Source organism: Pongo pygmaeus, chromosome 4, assembly GCF_028885625.2.
Source record: "Pongo pygmaeus isolate AG05252 chromosome 4, NHGRI_mPonPyg2-v2.0_pri, whole genome shotgun sequence".
Classification (NCBI taxonomy): Eukaryota; Metazoa; Chordata; class Mammalia; order Primates; family Hominidae; genus Pongo; species Pongo pygmaeus.
The window spans coordinates 75137148-75156295 of NC_072377.2; the positions used below are offsets into that span (position 1 = coordinate 75137148).

General features: G+C 37.2%; 1 protein-coding gene across 1 annotated transcript in view; it reads left to right on the plus strand.

Annotated features, from left to right (window-relative positions):
* The window catches only part of BDP1 (B double prime 1, subunit of RNA polymerase III transcription initiation factor IIIB), a 112900-nt gene that overhangs the window by 56973 nt on the left and 36779 nt on the right, over positions 1–19148 (plus strand). The window contains exons 18-26 of the mRNA XM_054489897.2: positions 59–1745; positions 2805–2992; positions 3752–3974; positions 5512–5690; positions 6630–6840; positions 7895–8025; positions 12886–13087; positions 13365–13558; positions 14544–14928. Coding sequence (XP_054345872.1) covers positions 59–1745; positions 2805–2992; positions 3752–3974; positions 5512–5690; positions 6630–6840; positions 7895–8025; positions 12886–13087; positions 13365–13558; positions 14544–14928 — 3400 coding nt within the window. The remainder of the gene's footprint in view (positions 1–58; positions 1746–2804; positions 2993–3751; positions 3975–5511; positions 5691–6629; positions 6841–7894; positions 8026–12885; positions 13088–13364; positions 13559–14543; positions 14929–19148) is intronic.

Here is a 19148-nt window from a genome sequence, read left to right on the forward strand (position 1 = left end):
TGTTCAGCAGGCAGTCTGGTTTAAAACTTGATTGTGTGCCCCTTTTTTTTTTTTATAGCGTTCAAGAGAATAATAAGGCAAATAAACTTAACCAAGTCCCAATTCTAAGGACTCGATTTCAGAAACCAAAGCCAAATATAGGAAGAGGAACTGGAAGGAGAGAAATTTCCTCAAAGGAAGAGGTACTAGAGAAGATTCTTGTCTCTGGGGAAATGGCGGCAGCATTGAGAGAAACTGTAAGACTAGACACCTCACCAAAGGAGATGGTACCAGCAGAGATTAATACTAAAGAAATGCAGTCAGATTTAAAAGAAACTGGAAGAAGAGCCATTTCTCCCAGGGAGAAGATTCTAGATGTGATTGATGTCACCATGGAAATGGAGACAGGTTTGAAAGCAACGGGAAGAGAGATTTGTCTAAGGGAGAAGACGCCAGAGGTGATTGATGCCACTGAGGAAATAGACAAAGATTTGGAAGAAACTGGAAGAAGAGAAATACCCCCACAGAAAAATGGCCCAGAGGAGGTTAAGCCTCTAGGCGAAATGGAGACAGATTTGAAAGCAACTGGAAATGAGAGTTCCCCAAGGGAGAAGACACCAGAGGTGACTGATGCCACTGAGGAAATAGACAAAAATTTGGAAGAAACTGAAAGAAGAAAAATATCCCCAAGGGAAAATGGCCCAGAGGAGGTCAAGCCTGTAGATGAAATGGAGACAGATTTGAAAGCAACTGGAAGAGAGAGTTCTCCAAGGGAGAAGACACCAGAGGTGATTGATGCTACTGAGGAAATAGATTTGGAAGAAACTGAAAGAGAAGTATCCCCACAGGAAAATGGCCTAGAGGAGGTCAAGCCTCTAGGTGAAATGGAGACGGATTTGAAGGCAGCTGGAAGAGAGAGTTCCCCAAGGGAGAAGACACCACAGGTGATTGATGCCATTGAGGAAATAGAGATAGATTTGGAAGAAACTGAAAGAGAAATATCCCCACAGGAAAATGGCCTAGAGGAGGTTAAGCCTCTAGGTGAAATGGAAACAGATTTGAAAGCAACCGGAAGGGAGATTTCCCCAAGGGAGAAGACACCTGAGGTGATTGATGCCACTGAGGAAATAGACAAAGATCTGGAAGAAACTGGAAGAAGAGAAATATCCCCAGAGGAAAATGGCCCAGAGGAGGTCAAGCCTGTAGATGAAATGGAGACAGACTTGAAAGCAACTGGAAGAGAGAGTTCCCCAAGGGAGAAGACACCAGAGGTGATTGATGCTGCTGAGGTAATAGAGATAGATTTGGAAGAAACTGAAAGAGAAATATCACCACAGGAAAATGGCCCAGAGGAGGTCAAGCCTGTAGGTAAAATGGAGACAGATTTGAAAGAAATTAGAGAAGAAATTTCCCAAAGGGAAAAGGTGCTAGCAGAGATCAGTGCTATAAGGGAAAAGGAGATTGATTTGAAAGAAACTGGAAAAAGAGACATTCCCATGATGGAGAAAGTATCAGGAAAGATGGCTGTTGTTGAAGAAATGGAGGCAGATTTGAAAGAAACTGGAAGAGAAAATTTTAGAGAGAGAGGATCTGAAGAGATCTGTGTTACTGAGGAAAAGGTGGCAGAATTGAAAAAAACTGGAAAAACAGACATTTCTCCAAGGGAAAACGAGCTAGAGGAGACCAGTACCTCAAGACAAACTGACACACATTTAATGCAGAGCAGTAGCAATGACTGCAGTGCTATGCTTTCACTAGATATTCAAGTATGTATTTTTCTGTCCTTTAAAAGGTTTTTGAATGCTTTTTTCAGAGGAAATAAATAATTCCATGATTATTTTGTCCTTAAGTCCAATAACACTTAAAAATCTCTAAAAGTCTAAAGTCTTTTGTAGCCCTAAGTTTCTGTGTTTCAGCACCTTGAAGAAACTGTATGTTCTTTTTTAAAAAGATAACGTAGGCTGGGCACACCTCTAAACCCAACACTTTGGGAGGCCGAGGTAGAAGGATTACGTGAGCCCAGGAGTTTGAGACCAGCCTGGGCAACATAGAGAGACCTTGTCTCTACAAAAAATAAGATAAAATAAAAATAAACAAAATATAATAACAAGGTGTAAGCCTTAGTCCCAGCTACTTGGGAGGCTGAGGTGAGAGGATCACTTGAGCCCTGGAGGTTAGAGGCTGCAGTGAGCTGTGATTGTGCCATTGTACTCCACCCTGGGTGACAGAGTGAGACCCTGTCTTAAAAAGAAATAAAACTTAATAATTTCCAACTGTGAAAAAGTTACTATTATTATTATTATTATTTTTCTCTAAGTCAGATGGGCAAGGATCAAACTTTTCTTTTGGCTTAGGTTTGAGATCCCAAAAATGTCACTGTTCTTAATGTCATTTGAAGTTACTCTTTTAGGTAAAAGAATTTGTACTAACCCTAGCGTGAACACACATTATTTCTTTTGGCCACGTCTGCATCTGCTTTTATTTCTTGCCCCACCTGACTTACTTGACTTCTAAAAGTTCTTTTTGTTTTTTCAAGTTACTTTGAAGTTCATGATCTTCTAACATTTTCAAGGACTTTTTTTTTTTTTTTCTAACTTTTAAAAATAGATAATGACATTTGTGGTTTGGAAAAGTAATAATATGCAACATAAAAGGGTTTCCTGAATTCCAAGTTTTAACATTTGGAAATTAAATTTTATTTAAAAATTAAAAACTTCTAAAGTTTTAAAGGAAAGTGTTTAGAATTTAGTAGACTTTTGTTTTAAATATATAAGATGTTTAAATACTCTTTTATTAGTGCTGATTTACTGTGACTGTTCCTCTAGAACATTAGCAGTGAAGTACTGTCGATGATGCACACACCTGTAGAAGAAAAAAGAAATTCTGAAAAAGAAGTATCAAGTCACTTCAGTCATTTCAAGATTTCTTCACAGACTCATGAATCTGATAAAACAGAATTCCAGGGGATTCAATCTCCAGATGTTCCAGAGCAGTTTTCAGATATTAATTTAAGGTACAAGTGTGTTTTTAAAGAAAAAGATATTAAGTTATAGTTGCAGATTATGTTAAACTAAGTGAAGTTTCAAGGTATAACGTATACAGGATAGTGTTAGAGCTTTTAAGATAGTTTTGGGAAGACTGGGAGAGAGGATTGAGGTCACTCTGACAGTCATTTGTGAAAGTTACTGACATACAACATTGTATGTAACAGTCTTAAATCAATACAGGTTTGATAGACTCATATTTTCTTTGTGCAGAGATGGTATAATTCCTAGGCTCATACCTGGATTGTACCACTCATGGTTTTCAGGATCTGCCAGATAGTTTGATATGTTTTCCTGTTAAGAATTAGAATTAGGCCAAGTATGGTAGCTCACACCTGTAATCCCAGCAATTTGGGAGGCTGAGGTGGGTGGATCCTTTGAGCCTAGGAGTTTGAGACCAGCCTGGACAACAGGCTTTAGAAACTCCGTCTCTATAAAATAAAAAAACAAAAACTAGCTGGGTGTGGTGGCACATGCCTGTAGTCCCAGCTACTTGGGAGGCTCAGATGGGAAGATCACTTGAGCCCGCGGAGGTCAAGGCTGCAGTGAGCTATGATTGTGTCATTGCACTCCAGTCTGGGGGACAGAACAAGACCCTGTCTCCAAAAAAAATAAAATAAAATAAAATAAAAAATTAAATGTTTACCGTCAATCTCTAAGGTTGTACTGAGACTGTTTCCATTGCCCCTTCAGTTCTTTCTAAAGCTTGATAATCCTTGTTCCAAAAGCAAACCTCTTCCTCAAGAACAGAAGCCACTTGAAATTAAACCAGCACCTTTTGTGAGGAGCCGATTCAAAAGACCAAAACCAAACTTAGCAAGAGCAGCTTTGAAGAGAGAGACTACAGAATCAGAAAAATATATATATGAGAAGAAATCAGAAACCAAGAAAATGGAGACCATTGTGATGCAACAAAATAATGAACAAACTGATACTCTCCCTTTTCAACATGTGAGTGATATTTGAGATGGAAGTTCTGTGTGGGTGTTTTTTTTTTTTTTTTAAGTTATTAGGACTACTAAAAGCACCTGGCATTAAAATTTTACAAATATTTTTGTGTAATTTTTGCTGCATGTGATATTGCTCCCATGCTTAATATGCTTCATTGTTCCACATAATTTGTGTAAGAATCTCAGATATCTGATAATGGGCAAGCGTGTTGTAGAAAAGCATTCAGGTCCGGGCTCTGGTTCCAGTTCTGGCTATGTGACCATTGATTAAACAGTTTTCTTCATAGAAAAAATGACAATAATAGTTTTTTATTTTTTTTATCTTTATTTTTTTGAGATGAAGTCTCACTCTGTTCCCAGGCTGGAGTGCAGTGGTGCGATCTCGGCTCACTGCAACTTCCACCTTCCGGGTTCAAGCGATTTTCTTGTCTCAGCCTCCTGAATGCTGGGACTACAGGCGCGTGCTGCCATGCCTGGCTAATTTTTTTTTTTTTTTTTGTATTTTTAGTAGAGACGGGCTTTCACTATGTTAGCCAGGCTGATCTCGAACTCCTGACCTTGTGATCTGCCTGCTTTGGCCTCCCAAAGTGCTGGGATTACACTGAGCCATGGCGCCCGGCAAGAATAATAGTTTTTTTTTTCACTCTGTTGTGAAGGTGAAATGAAGAGTTAAAAGCTTGATTTGAGTTAAAGGTGATATTTTATTTACTTTATTAACTTGGTCCATAACAGATTAAGATTGTGTGACATACCATCAAAAAAACATTGAAATGAAATGAATAATTATAAACTGAATGTTTTCCACATTCAGTGGAAGTCCTTTTTAGAATTAAAATTCTTATTTGACATCTTAAAATAGCTCAGTACTTTACTGTGCATCAACATTTGTACTATTTCTCCTAAGCTTATATTCATAAAAGATAAGTTACATTTGTATTATACTTTCTGATTATAGAAATTTCAATTTGGAAAAATATATGTATTCTAAAAAGTGAGAGTCTTTTATAATGTCACGTCCCTTTCCCCCAAGTTAATCATACAGCAATTTTGAATATATCCACTTATACTTTTTCATCTTAGTTATAAAATAATAAAATGGGAAGGTATTTTTATTGTTTTCCAAAATGACATTAATTCTTGCTTTCTGATTTTTCCACTTACAGTATTGTGAGCTTCTTTTTAGATCAGTACGAAGAGATATATCTTCTTTTAAATGATTAGGTACTATTGCATTGTAAAGAAATTAAAGTTTATTTATTCCATCCCCTAATGATAGATCTGTCTTATTTCTAATTTTTTGTTTGTCTTTTCCGGTGAGGGAGGTGGTGCTTAAATTGTTACAATAAATATTTTTGTGTGTATATTTCTACTTGTTGAGTATTTATAAGATACATTTCTAGAAGTGGAATTACTGGGAATTTAGAATTTTGGTATAGACTGCCCTATTCTTCACGAAGATGATATCAGTTTATACTTGTAAAATTCTTATTTCCTTATACTTTTAGCAACGTGAATGAAAATTTTTTTCTGTCTTTTAGGATGAAGCTTCTCTAATGATATCAAGAGAAAAAGACACATCAGGTCACAGGAATGAGGAGGCTGTGATATTGCCATGTACACAGACTGAAAGGAACCTTTCACCTTCAAATTCTTGTGAACCTAAAGAGGAGTCTCAGTCAGCACCAGTCCAGAAAAATGACTCAGTTGTTTCTGTGGGGTAAACAGTGATTTTCTTTGACAATATAAAATAAGAGAGATACTTCTTTTAAATATTTCTAATTTTTATTGAGATATGTTAATGCATTTAAAAAGTGAACATAAAGAATATTGGTTTAATTTTATTGATATAGCAGACTGCCTAAAATATAATATCAGATTGAATTCAACACCTTCTAATGGTTGCCTGCTTATCTGCATTGTTAGCTGCGTAAGAGCCTATACAAAGCAATGCATTTAAAAACTACAGGTTGAGCATCCCTAATAAAACATTCTGAAATGCGCCACAATTTAAAACTTTTTGAGAGCTGGCGTGATGCTCAAGAAATGCTCAGTGGAGCATTTTGGATTTTCAAAGTAGGGATGCTCAACTGATAAGTATAATGCGAATATTTCCAAATCTAAAAAACTCTGAAATCTGAAACATTTCTGGTCCTAAGCGTTTTGGATGAGGGCTACTCAGCCTGTATGTATATAAGCTATATATATTCATTACCTTTTAAAAATTAGTATACACATAACATAAAATCTACCATTTTAACTATTTTTTAATGTACAGTGGCATTAAGTGTATTCACATTGTTGTCCCGTTGCCACCACCATTCATCTCTAGACTTTCTTTTTTGTTTTCGTAAAATGAAACTCTCTACCCATTAAATACTAACTCATTCTCCTCTTCTTCCAGCTCCTGGCAACCACCATTCTATCTGTATATTTAGCTACTCTAGGCATATTATATAAGTTTATTACCTTTTAAGAATTGAAATAACTGTTTTCTTTTGTAAAATAAGATGTTTATAATCAGAAAGCAATTTCCCTTTAATGGTACAAAGTATTTTTTAGAGCGTTTATTAGAGGAGATCCAAATTTTACATTTTTACATTAGTTTTCAGCTTTTTACAGTCAAGCGCCCTGCCTTTCTCCCTGTCCCCTTGTTTAGGACTAATAATATAAACACTTTCCAGCAAGAAATGAAGGAAAGTGTTATCCAAACTGCTGTACAAGTAAGGGGCCGACTTCAGAGACTGAGACCAAATGTAAGAAAGACAGGACAGAAGCAAATAGTAGACAAAGGTGAAGCCAAAGGCATAATTAAGGAAGAAAGAACAATATTACCAAAAGATGAAACTGAAAAGAAAGTCTTAACTGTGGTGAGTTATTGTTATGTAATTAAATTTAGCCTTTTAATGCATTTAAAATATCAAGTTATAGCTCAGACATAGCTTAGAAATACAGGCATCTGACACTTATTCTACTCAATGAATACAGTTTCCAGTTTTGTTTCAGATTTGCTCTTCTGGATTTTTTTTAAGTGAAAATAGATTTATTTCTTTTCTAATTAATGAAGCTATTCATCGTAAAATGTTCCATTAGGACAAAATAATATAATAAATACCACAAATCTTACTCTGAGATAACCACTGAAAACCTTTTGACGTATCTTACTGGATCTATTTCCATGCACACATATGTGCACACTTATGCAAATTTAAACAATAAAGTCATTACATACTATAACTTTCTGTTATTCACTGAATACTATGTTAAGTGGCTTTCTGGATCAAGAAGTATGTTAGTTACATCATTTTTGCTGTATAACATGCTGTTTTGAGTAACAGTTTAATCTCTTATTGTTGGGTCTTTTGGTATTAGGGAAAAAGTCTAAGTAGTGTAATGCCTAAAAATGTTCATTTTAGGTACTTCTTATTTTTCTGTTTAACCATGCAAAGTCTAGATTTAAAATAATCTGTATTTGAACCAAAAAGCTCTTTCTTAAAAAAAAAAATTAAACTTTGTTTATTTTTAATTTCATAGCAGGTGACTATTATAGTTTTCAAAGTATTATGTAAGCATATTACTGCAATAATCTTTGAAACTTTTCTCTGAACTAGGCATCCTTGTTTTTGGCAACAGAATGTGAACATTACATATCCAGTTTGAATCCAATTTTAAAGAATTAACCACCCATGGTGTTGTGTGCCTGTAATCCCAGTTACTCAGGAGGCTGAGGAAGGAGGATCATTTGAGCCTAGGGGTTTGAGACTAGCCTGGGCAGTATGATGAGACTATCTCGAAATAAATAAATAAAAATTTAAAAAAGAAAAGGGATTTTCAAAAACTAAATATCTTTCTTAATGGTGGAAATATTTTAAGAGGTATATTCTGCTATAAAAATAACATACTAGTATGATTTTGTCTTTTCAGTCAAATTCTCAAATTGAAACTGAAATTGAAGTTCCATCCTCCACAGTTCCAGAACACAGAATGTATGAAAATCAAAGTCAGGTGGTTCTTGTAGAAAACCTTCATGTTAACAAAACAAATGAAACAATCAGGTGAGTTTGCTTTTAATGAGAAAAACATAAGACTTTTCAAAGATAAAAGTTATATTTTTGCATAGTTGACTTTATATATTAATAACTTCACATCCTGAAAATATTAAAAGGATAAAGTAATAAATGCTTTTGATACTAGAGTCTTTTAAATCTGCTTCTCGAATACTGTATGAATTGCATGGCTGATATTCTCTTAAGTATATGATATTCCCTTAAGTATACGTAATTTCTCTGAAAAGTTTTACAAGCATCCTACTTTTTGGTACCAAAACTAAATTTTTAATAGTAGACAAAGATTCTTAAGTTCTTTGTATCTTTTTTAGAAATTTAGGCCAGGTGCAGTGGTTCACGCCTGTAATCCCAGCACTTTGGGAAGCCAAGACGAGAGAATCGCTTAAGTCCAGGAGTCCAAGACCAGCCTGGGCAACATAGTGAGACCTCGTCTCTATAAAAATAACAAATAAAAAAAGAAAAGAAGTTTATAATCTACAGACTAAAATTCATTAATAGGTAGTGCTATAAAGTATACTTACGGTATACTATATTTAGAGGTAACTACATCGAAGCCAAATGGTAAGAATGATATCTTTTAATTGAGATGAGCTAGTAGGGTGAAGAAGTTTTAACATTACCACTTTTATTTATTACTTGCTATCTGCCTTATTATTAAAGCAAGATGTGTTCTTTTCTTTAGTAAAAACGCCTTTCCTTTCTGTATATAGTTCTTGGTCCATCTAACTTATTGTCTTAGTTAACTAGAACATGTTTTAGTGAAGTATTTATTAATTTTCCTCCAGGATGTTTTCAGCACTTATGAATATACTTTAAATATTTCAGCTTCCTTTAATTAGAGTGACTTTGGCTTTCTGAGAAATGCAGAGGAGACGTTATTGTACCCTTTTTTAACCCTCTCTAGTTAGGTGAAGCTAGAATTTGGGCATGTTAGGTCATCTGTCAAAACAGGTGCTATTGATTTATATTTTCTTTTTATTATATTTACTTTTTGAGGCAAGTTGTCTCACTGTGTCGCCCAGGATGGAGTGCAGTGGCGCAGTCACAGCTCACTGCAGCCTCAACTTCCTGGGCTCAAGCAATCCTCCCACCTCAACCTCTCGAGTAGCTGGGACCACAGGTGCACACCATCATGCCTGGCTAATATTTTTGTATCTTTTTGTAGAGATGGGGTTTCACCATGTTGCCCAGGCTGGTCCTGAACTCCTGAGCTCAAGTGAACTGCCCGTCTCGGCCTCCCACAATCTTGGGATTACATGGTGAGCCACCGTGCTCGACCTTTGTTAATTTTAGATGCTTGAAGCAGTTTGCTTTCATTTAGACAAGTTTCTAATGTGAAGTTTTTATTTTAGTATGGGTTACTTTTTTTTTTTTTTTTTTTTTTTGGAGACAGAGTCTCAGAGTGCAGTGGCTCGATCGTGGCTCATTGCAACCTCCGCCTCCTGGATTCAAGTGATTCTTGTGCTTCAGCCTCCCAGGTAGTTGGGATTGCAGGCACCCACCACCACACCCTACTAATTTTTGTATTTTTAGTAGAGATGGGGTTTCACCATGTTGGCCAACCTGGTCTCAAACTTCTGACCTCAGGTGATCCACCCACCTCAGCCTCCCAAAGTGCTGGGATTACAGGCATGAGCCACTGCGCCCAACCTGGATTACTTTTGTTTTCAATATTACAGCCTCTCCCCCCGCTTTTTGTCTTAAAAAGCCTCTCACTGCTTTTGTCTTAAAAAGCCTTAAAATTTTTTTTTTGATATATAATAGTTACACATATTTTTGGACTACATGTGATATTTTGATATATTATACACAGTATATAATTACCAGATCAGAGTAACTGGGATATCCATCACCTCATACTTTTATCTTTATATTGGCAACATAATTTTCTAGCTATTTTGAAATAATACAATAAATGATTGTTAACTATAATTTTCCTACTGTACTACTGAATACCAGAACTTATTCCTTCTATCTAACTGTATTTTTATACACACTAACCAGCTTCTCATTACTCCCTTCCCTCTTGCCTTCCTAGCCTCTGGTGAGCACCATTCTAATCCCTACCTCCATGAGATCCACTTTTTAAGCTGCTACATATGAGTGAGAACCAGCAATATTTGTCTTTCTGTGCCTGGCTTATTTCACCTAACATATTGACCTCTAGTTCCATCTCTGTCGCTGTGAATGACAGGATTTCATTCTTTTTTATGGTTAAATAATATTCCATTGTGTATATATACCACACTTTCTCACTTTCTTTATTCATTTGTTGCTGGACACTTAGGTTGATATTATGTGTTGGCTATTGTGAATATCACTGCAGTAAACATGAGAGTTCAGATATCTCTTTGATACACTGATTTCCTTTCTTTTGGACATATACCTGGCAGTAGGATGGCTCAATCAAATGGTAGTTCTATTTTTAGTTTTTTGAGGAACTTTCATACTTTTTTCCATAATGGCATTCCTACTTTATATTCCCATGAACAGCCTATGAGTTTTCCCGTTTCTCCACATCCTGACCAGTATTTGTAATTTTTTGTCTTTTTAACAGTAGCCATTTTAACGGCAGTAGGATGATATCTCAGTGCAGTTTTGATTTGCGTTTCCCTGATGATTAATGATGTTGAACATTTTGTCAGACATCTGTTGGCCATTTGTATGTCTTTTGAGAACTGTCTGTTCTCTTTTGCCTATTCTTTAATCAGATTATTTGTTTTTTTGCTATTGAGTTGTTTTTGTTCCTTATATATTCTGGTTATTAACTTTTGTGAGATGGATAGTTGGGAGTTTTTTTCTCCCATTCTGTAGGTTGTCTCTTCTCTTTGTTGATTGTTCCCTGTGCTGTGCATTGAAAAGTCTTTCCATATTGCTTTTATTTTAAGATTAAGGCCAATTTTTACTTCACATTAATTTTAGGTTCCTTTAGCCATTTTTTCAGTTTTTAAAACTGGATATTTTATTGAAATGTTTTTTACTAAAATGCATTACACTTATATTACAAATGCTATATTGGATTAGGTTGATGATTGATCTCAGAGCAATTTAACTCTGATAATGTCCAGGAAACATTACAGATCAATTTGTTTACATCATTCACTTCTCCTAATTACTAATTATGGGATTATTTTCTATGTGTAATCCCTTTTTGATCTCAAAGAATTATAGAATTTTACCACTGAAAATAACCTTATATACTCATTTATTCCACAAACATTTTAGTGTCTGCTGTGTGCCAGGTGTTGTTCTAAGTGCTGATGATGTAGGAATAAACGAAGAAAAAAATGCTGTCACTGTGGAGTTTATATTCTAATTGAGAAAGATTATAAATGAGAAATAAGTTGAATAAATAAGTGATAAATCAGTAGAGAAAAATAAAGTTTTGAGTAGGGAGTGTTGTGACTGGGGATTCACTTTTTAATCAGCAGTGACCAGAGAAAGCTTCATTGAAAGGGTGCATTGAAGGCCGGGCATGGTGGCTCACACCTGTAATCCCAGCACTTTGGGAAACCAAGGCGGGCGGATCACCTGAGTTCGGGAGTTTGAGACCAGCCTGACCAACATAGAGAAACCCCATCTCTACTAAAAATACAAAATTAGCCAGTCGTGGTGGCGCATGCCTGTAATCCCAGCTACTTGGGAGACTGAGGCAGGAGAATCGCTTGAACCTGGAGGCGGAGGTTACAGTGAGCTGAGATCACACCATTGCACTCCAGCCTGGGCGACAAGAGCGAAACTCCGTCTCAAAAAAAAAAAAGATTAGTTTTTAATGCAGATGTTTCAGGGATCTCATGATAGGTACTTATATATCCAGTTATTCTTTATAAATATTCAGGTTTATATTAGTTTTTTTTTTTTTTTTTGAGACAGAGTTTTGCTCTTATTGCCCAGGCTGGAGTGCAATGGTGCAACTTTGCCTCACTGCAACCTCTGCCTCCCAGGTTCAAGTGATTCTCTTGCCTCAGCCTCCCGAGTAGCTGGGACTTCAGGCATGCACCACCATGCCCAGCTAATTTTTTATTTTTGGTAGAGGTGGGGTTTTTCCATGTTGGTCAGGCTGGTCTCAAACTCCCGACCTCAGATGATCCATCCACCTTGGCGTCCCAAAGTGCCGGGATTACAGGCGTGAGCCACTGTGCCTGGTCTCTATTAGTTTTTAAGCTTCCTAATTCAGATCTTTGCCAGTTTCTAAAATATTGTCCAGGAAACCATTAGATAGCTATTCAGGTTACCTTGGGAGCTGTGGCTACTCTCTTGAATGCTAAAATGTCTTTTTCTTATTTGGCAGATACAGATGGATTATATTGAGAACCTTATGACATTGGTTGTCAGTAAACCCTTTTTAGTGAGAGTTCAGGCATGTGGTAGGAGAATAGACACTACCCTTCAAGCCTACTTTAGAACTAGAAGTATCGAGTTGGTTATAACTGTCATATATTTGTTCATGCTTTGGGGGCCCAGTTGAAGGCATTTGTTTAAAGTGCCATTATGAAATCCATCTTCAGCTACTTGCATTTTTTTTTTTGATATCTTGTGATTTCTCTGAAAATTAAAGTAGCATGAAATCATATAACAGAATGAATAAATGAAAGTTTAAAAAGATTAATATTATTGTAAAACTTCTTCAGGCTATATAGAAAATGGAAGCTATAAACGCTTTATAAGTTCTTCTTTTCATATCAGCAATGTGTGGTTTCATTTTACATGCTTGATTTTATTGCCAATTTATATATAGTCCTTTGAACATAGAATTGATTTGTATCCAAAATTGTTTGATGTAACAGCTGTTATATCAACAAGAAATTCTGATTTTTGTTCTTCAACATGATTCATACTTCATTCTAGACATGAAAATAAACTGTATGTTCCTAGTTCAGCACAAATGACAAGAAGGAAATTCCAAAAGGCTAAGCCAAATTTGGGAAGAGCACACAGTAAGAAAGAGGAACCAGTTTTAGAAAAAGGCACAACAGATCAGGGCAAGGAAGGCAAGCCAGAAGATCATTTGCTGCAGAAAGGAGCTTCCAACACCCAGCTCCTTCTAAAAGTAAGTTTGGGCAAAAAAAAAAAAAAAAAAAAAAAAAAAAATTTTTTTCTCAATGAGGTCTGTTTTGTCAAGATCATGAAGAGCATGAGTAAAATACAGTTTTGACTTCCATACTGAAACCATTTTCATGAAAAGTGACTTTCTAGTGTTGTAAAAGATGAGCAACCAACTGCTTGTAGATATGTGTAAACTTAGAGGTTTAGGCCAAACTACCAAACCAAGTTAACATAGAGATTGTTTCTGTAGTAATACTAGCTAATTTCTTCTTAAATTTAAGGAAAAAGCTGAGCTTCTGACATCTCTGGAGGTTTCAGCAAGAAAAGATTGTGTAGGTTCCAAAGAGTCTGCTTTGGCAAAAATAGATGCTGAATTAGAAGAAGTTGGACCATCAAGAAGGGTTGGAGAGGAAACTGTAGGAGATAATTCACTATCTTCAGTTGTTGAAGAGCAATATCTCAATAAACTAACAAGGTAACATGTTATTTAACAAAATGTTTCACAATAAGAAATAAAAATCACTTAACTTTTACCTTAACTTACTGGTAGAACGAAATTTTTGGGTGTTGAGTCTGTTAGACATGGGTAGAAACTTGACCAAAGAGTAGTATGTATGTATTAGCTAAGTAATTAAGGTGCTCATTCAAATGGAGTCACAAACACAAATGAAGAATACCCTACTTCTATAGTTTTCAAAGAAAATGGAAAGAAACTAAAGTTCTGGAAACCAGCACTGCTCTAGTGGATTTCTGCTGCCTCCTTTTTCTTTTAACCTATCTGTTTACCCAGTAGGATAAACTAATACCATGTTTAATCTCATATTCTGTATTTATTGGTCCTGTGTCTTTTTTTGTTTTTGAGACAGTTTCACTCTTCTCACACAGGCTGGAGTACAATTGCGTGACTCGGCTCACTGCAACCTCCACCTCCCAGGTACAAGTGATTCTCCTGCCTCATCCTCCCGAGTAGCTGGGATTACAGGCGTGCACCACCATGCCCAGCTAATTTTTGTATTTTTAGTGGAGATCAGGTTTCACCATGTTGGCCAGGCTGGTCTTGAACTCCTGACCTCAAGTGATCTGCCTGCCTCGTCCTCCCAAAGTGCTGGGATTAGAGGCGTGAGCTACTGCACCCAGCCGGTTCTGTGTCTTTTATCCCTTTTTCTTCTAATAATTTTCAGTTTTGTGTTTATTTTATCTTCACTTTCATATTACAGGAAAGAATGGTCCAGAATTAAAAACTTACTATAAAAAATTTGTAGGTAGATAACTAAGAATTAACTCTGAATGAGAAACTAGTAGTTAATTCGTTTTTTATTTTCACAGCATAAGATTTTAAAAGAATGGGTGGTGGGAATTTTCATTTTAATGACTGGAACTGGAATTTCACTCTAAATGGTTTTCATTAAAATTATCCTTGCATGCATATGACCTTATTGTTGTTTTGATTAAATATCTAGCTGTCCACAACCGTTAAAAGAAACAAATTACTCTAACATTGCCCTGGATGGGAAAACAACTATCTCTTCTACATCTGAGTATGAGAGAAATCGTGGTGAAAGGAGAAGTCATAAAAAGATCAAACCAAATGTCACCAGAGGTCGTGGATCAAAACGAGTTCGGGGTAAGACCTCTAAGAAGGAACCTAGAGCTTCCAAGGCCATGCTGGTGACTCTTCGGGCTTCCCAGGAAGAAGAAGATGATGCTGACGATTTTGAGTCTGACTATGAAGAAGAAAGCTATCATCTTGCTCCCGAAGAAGTAAACAAAGCTCCAGTATTTGTACCTGTTGGTCTCAGATCTCCTGAACCTGTTTCTGCTCAGATTGAGGAAACAATGGAAGAGGTTCGGTTTTTTTTTAAATCCTTGGTACTTTATCTTACTTGGTTTTCACCTCTTGTTTCTTTTAGGGGATCATTATTTCTTCTCTTAGTGATTATTAGGATTTGAAGAGTTCATTCTCTAAATAACCTCTACCAAATATAATTTGGGGCCTTGTATAACCTTTTGTGATTGCTCAGTCCCTATGGCCCAGGCCCAGCAAGGGAATCAGTATAACAACGAGAGAAATCTGCTTACACTTGTACCTGGAAGCTGCTTAGTCTACTTTCTGATTGATCTTTCAAACATTTTGGCAGGTGTTTTCTGGTTGATAGAGAAGTTACAAGGGACATACTTGTTTTTGTTTTTTTTTTAAATTTGGGCCAGGCGTGGTGGCTCACGCCTATAATCCCAGCACTTTGGGAGGCCGAGGTGGGTGGATCATCTGAGGTCAGGAGTTTGAGACTAGCCTGACCAACAAGGTGAAACCCTGTCTCTACTAAAATACAAAAATTAGCTGGGTGTGGTGACAGGTGCCTGTAGTCCCAGCTACTGGGGAAGCTGAGACAGGAGAATTGCTTGAACCCGGGAGGCGGAGGTTGCAGTAAGCCGAGATCATGCCAGTGCACTCCAGCCTGGGAGACAGAGCGAGACTCCATCTCAAAAAAAAAAAAAAAGAGTGCTAAAATACATGTAACATAAAATTTACTATCTCTCTCTCTCCGTTTTTTTTTTTTTTTAAGACAGGGTCTCAGTCTGTCACCCAGTCTGGAGTGCAGTGGTGGGATCTTGGCTCATTGCAACCTTCACTTCCCAGGTTTAAGTGATTATCCTGCTTCAGCCTCCTGTAGCTGGGACTACAGGTGTGCACCACCAAGCCTGATTAATTTTTGTATTTTTGGTAGAGACAGGGTTTTACTATGTTGGCCAGGGTGGTTTTGAACTCTTGACCTCAAGCAATCCACCTGCCTCGGCCTCCCAAAGTGCTGGGATTACAAGCGTGAGCCACCATGCCCAGCCATCTTACTCATTTTTAAGTGTACGCTTCAGTGGCATTAAGAACATTCACATGTACATGTTGTCATGCTACCATCACTACCATCCATCCACAGAACTCTTTTTTAAAATTAATTAATTTAGAGATGGGGTTTCGCTATGTTGCCCAGTCTGGTCTCAAACTCCTGAGCTTGGGCAATCCTCCCGCCTCGGCCTCCCAAAGTTCGGGGATTACAGGCATGAGCTACCGCGTTCTTTTTTAAGATGATTAAGACATCCCGCAATGAGTGGTTGTCCCCTATCCTGGCAAAAAACCAAGATACAAGATACAAACACCCAACACCTGTCCCTCGAGCCCCATCTCTATGCTGTCTGGCCTGGTCACTCCCAGGTCTGCCTTGCACCCTTGGCGAACTCTTTATTTTGTTAAAACTGAAATTCTATACCCATTAAACAATAACTCTCCATTCCTCCCACCCCCTACCCTTTTGGCAACCAGTTTTCTACATCTTATCTCTTTAATTTGACTCCTCATGTAAGTGGAATCATACAGTGTTTTTTTGTGTGACCATTTTATTTCATTTAGCATAATGTTTTCACAGTTCATCTATGTTGTAGCTTATGTCAGAGTGTTCTTCATTTTCGAGGTTCAATAATATTCCATTGTGTGCGTGTATCATGTTTTGTTTATTCCTTTATCATCAATGGACACTTGGGTTGCTTCCACCTTTTGGCTGTTAGAAATAATGCTGGTGTGAACATAGTTGTATAAATACCTCTTTGAATCTCTGCCTTTACTTTTTGGGGGATATACCCGGAAGTGGAATTGCTGGATCATATGTTAATTCTTTTAATTCTCTCTTTTTTTTTTTTTGAGATGGAGTCTCTGTTGCCTAGGCTGGAGTAGAGTACGGTGGCGCAATCTTGGCTCACTGTAACCTCCATCTCCCAGGTTCAAGCAATTCTCCTGCCTCAGCCTCCCAAGAAGCTGGGATTACAGGCACCTGCCACCACACCCAGCTAATTTTTTTGTATTTTTAGTAGACGTCGGGTTTCACCGTGTTGGCCAGGCTGGTCTCAAACTCCTGACCTCAAATGATCCATCTGCCTGGGCCTCCCAAAGTGCTGGGATTACAGGTGTGAGCCACTGCACCCGGCCTGGATCTTACGTTAATTCTATACTTAACTTTTCAAGCAACCTTTATACTGTTTTTCATAGGACTGTATCATTTTACATCCCTATCAACAGTGTACAAGCACTGCAGTTTCGCTGCATCCTCACCAGTAGTAGCTATGTTGTAACTTTGGATAGTAATCATCCTAAGGGTTGTGAACTAGAGAAACGTGTTGAACATATTTAGCTTCCTTACACTTTTGCCTCTTAGTCTGCCATTCCAACTTTGTAACTTCGAAGTTTTCTGTTCTGCCTTAATTTTCAGTCACTTCTTTGGCTTACTGAGGAGCATATCTGAGTCAGTTTTGTGTAAGCATTCGTGATAGTGTCTGAGTAATTTGAAATGAATCAGAGTTAACTAAGATAGTGGCAACAACAAAAGAAGCAGTAAGAAACATTAAACAATTCAAGTAATGTTTAAGATAATTAAGGTAAACTTTAAATGTTAATGTAATTCCATTAAGAATTAACGGATTACCTGAATCTGTAAAGTCACATTTATGAAAGGAAGTCAAAATCTACTTTTATTCAGTGTTGATAATAATCTGATAAATGTTTTAGAGTAAATGAACTAATAAAATGGTTGAAGCTAATTTAAATGATGCAAAATGAGGTTGTTTCTTACAATTCAAAGTAAAGATAGTAAATGTAAGCATTATGTGAAACCAAGAAAATGCAGAAGGAAGGGTAATTTTGTGGAAAGACATCTGGTTAATGCTGCATGAGAGTTCATTTAGCTATATATTTTGTACTTTTCTTTCTTTAAGTGAAGGCAAACTGCTAGTGAAACTATCAGTAATTAATTTCTGAAAATTAGATTCCAGACTGTATCCCTGAATTAATACAGGCTATCTTTTTTAATAGCATTAGTCATAATAATTGTCAAGGCTTTCCTTAGCTTCTATTCCTTATGGCCAGCCTACTAAACAGGGAAATTCATATATATGTTAGAAAAAATGTTCTTTAAAAAGCATTGAGGCCGGGCACGGTGGCTCACACCTGTAATCCTAGCACTTTGGGAGGTTAAGGTGGGCGAATCACGAGGTCAGGAGTTCGAGACCAGCCTGGCCAACATGGTGAAACCCCATCTCTACTAAAAATACAAAAATTAGCTGGGCGTGGTGGTGGGCGCCTGTAATCCCAGCTACTCGGGAGGCTGAGGCAGGAGAATCACTTGAAACTAGAAGGCAATGGTTGTGGTGAGCCAAGATCACACCACTGCACTCCAGCCTGGGCGAAAGAGCGAAACTCTGTCTCAAAAAACAAAAGCGTTGAAAGGCTAGGCATGGTGGCTCACGTCTGTAATCCCAGTGCTTTGGGAGGTTGAGGCGGGAGGATCAGTTGAGGGCAGGAGTTCAAGACGAGCCTGTACAACATAGCAAGACCCTGTCTCTATATTCAGTCAATGAATTAGCAAGGTGTGTTGGTGTGTATCTATAATCCCAGCTACTCAGAAGGCTGAGTGGGGAGGGTTGCTTGAACCCAGGAGTTTGAGGTTACAGTGAGCTACAATCATGCCACTGCATTGTAGCCTGGACAACAGGAGGAGACAAAAGCATTGAAGCACAATGGAATGTTTTTTAGCCCTAAAGGGGTATAAAGTGTTGATATGTGTCACGACATGGATGAATTTTGGAAACCTTATGCCAAGTGAAAGAAGCTAGTTACAAAGTATCACATACTATGTGATTCCATTCATATGAAATGTCCAAAATAAGGAAGTCCACAGAGACAGAAAGTAGATTAATGGTTGCTTAGGGATTGGCAGATGGGGAAGAGAGGGGTTAAGGGAGAGATAGCTAATGGTTTATTTTTGAAGTGATGAAGATGTTCCACATATGAATGTGGTGATGATTGCACATATCTGTGAATATCCCAAAATACATTGAATTGTACACCTTAAGTGGGTGAATTGTATGTTATGTGAATTACAACTCTTTTTTAAAATAAAGAAACTGTGTGATGCTTAAAAAACAACTTTTACTTTATAGAATATTCCCTTTTCCCATCCAGTCCCAACTCTTCAAGAAGTATTTTTTCTTCTCAAATCACCTGAACTTTAAAATTTTTTTTT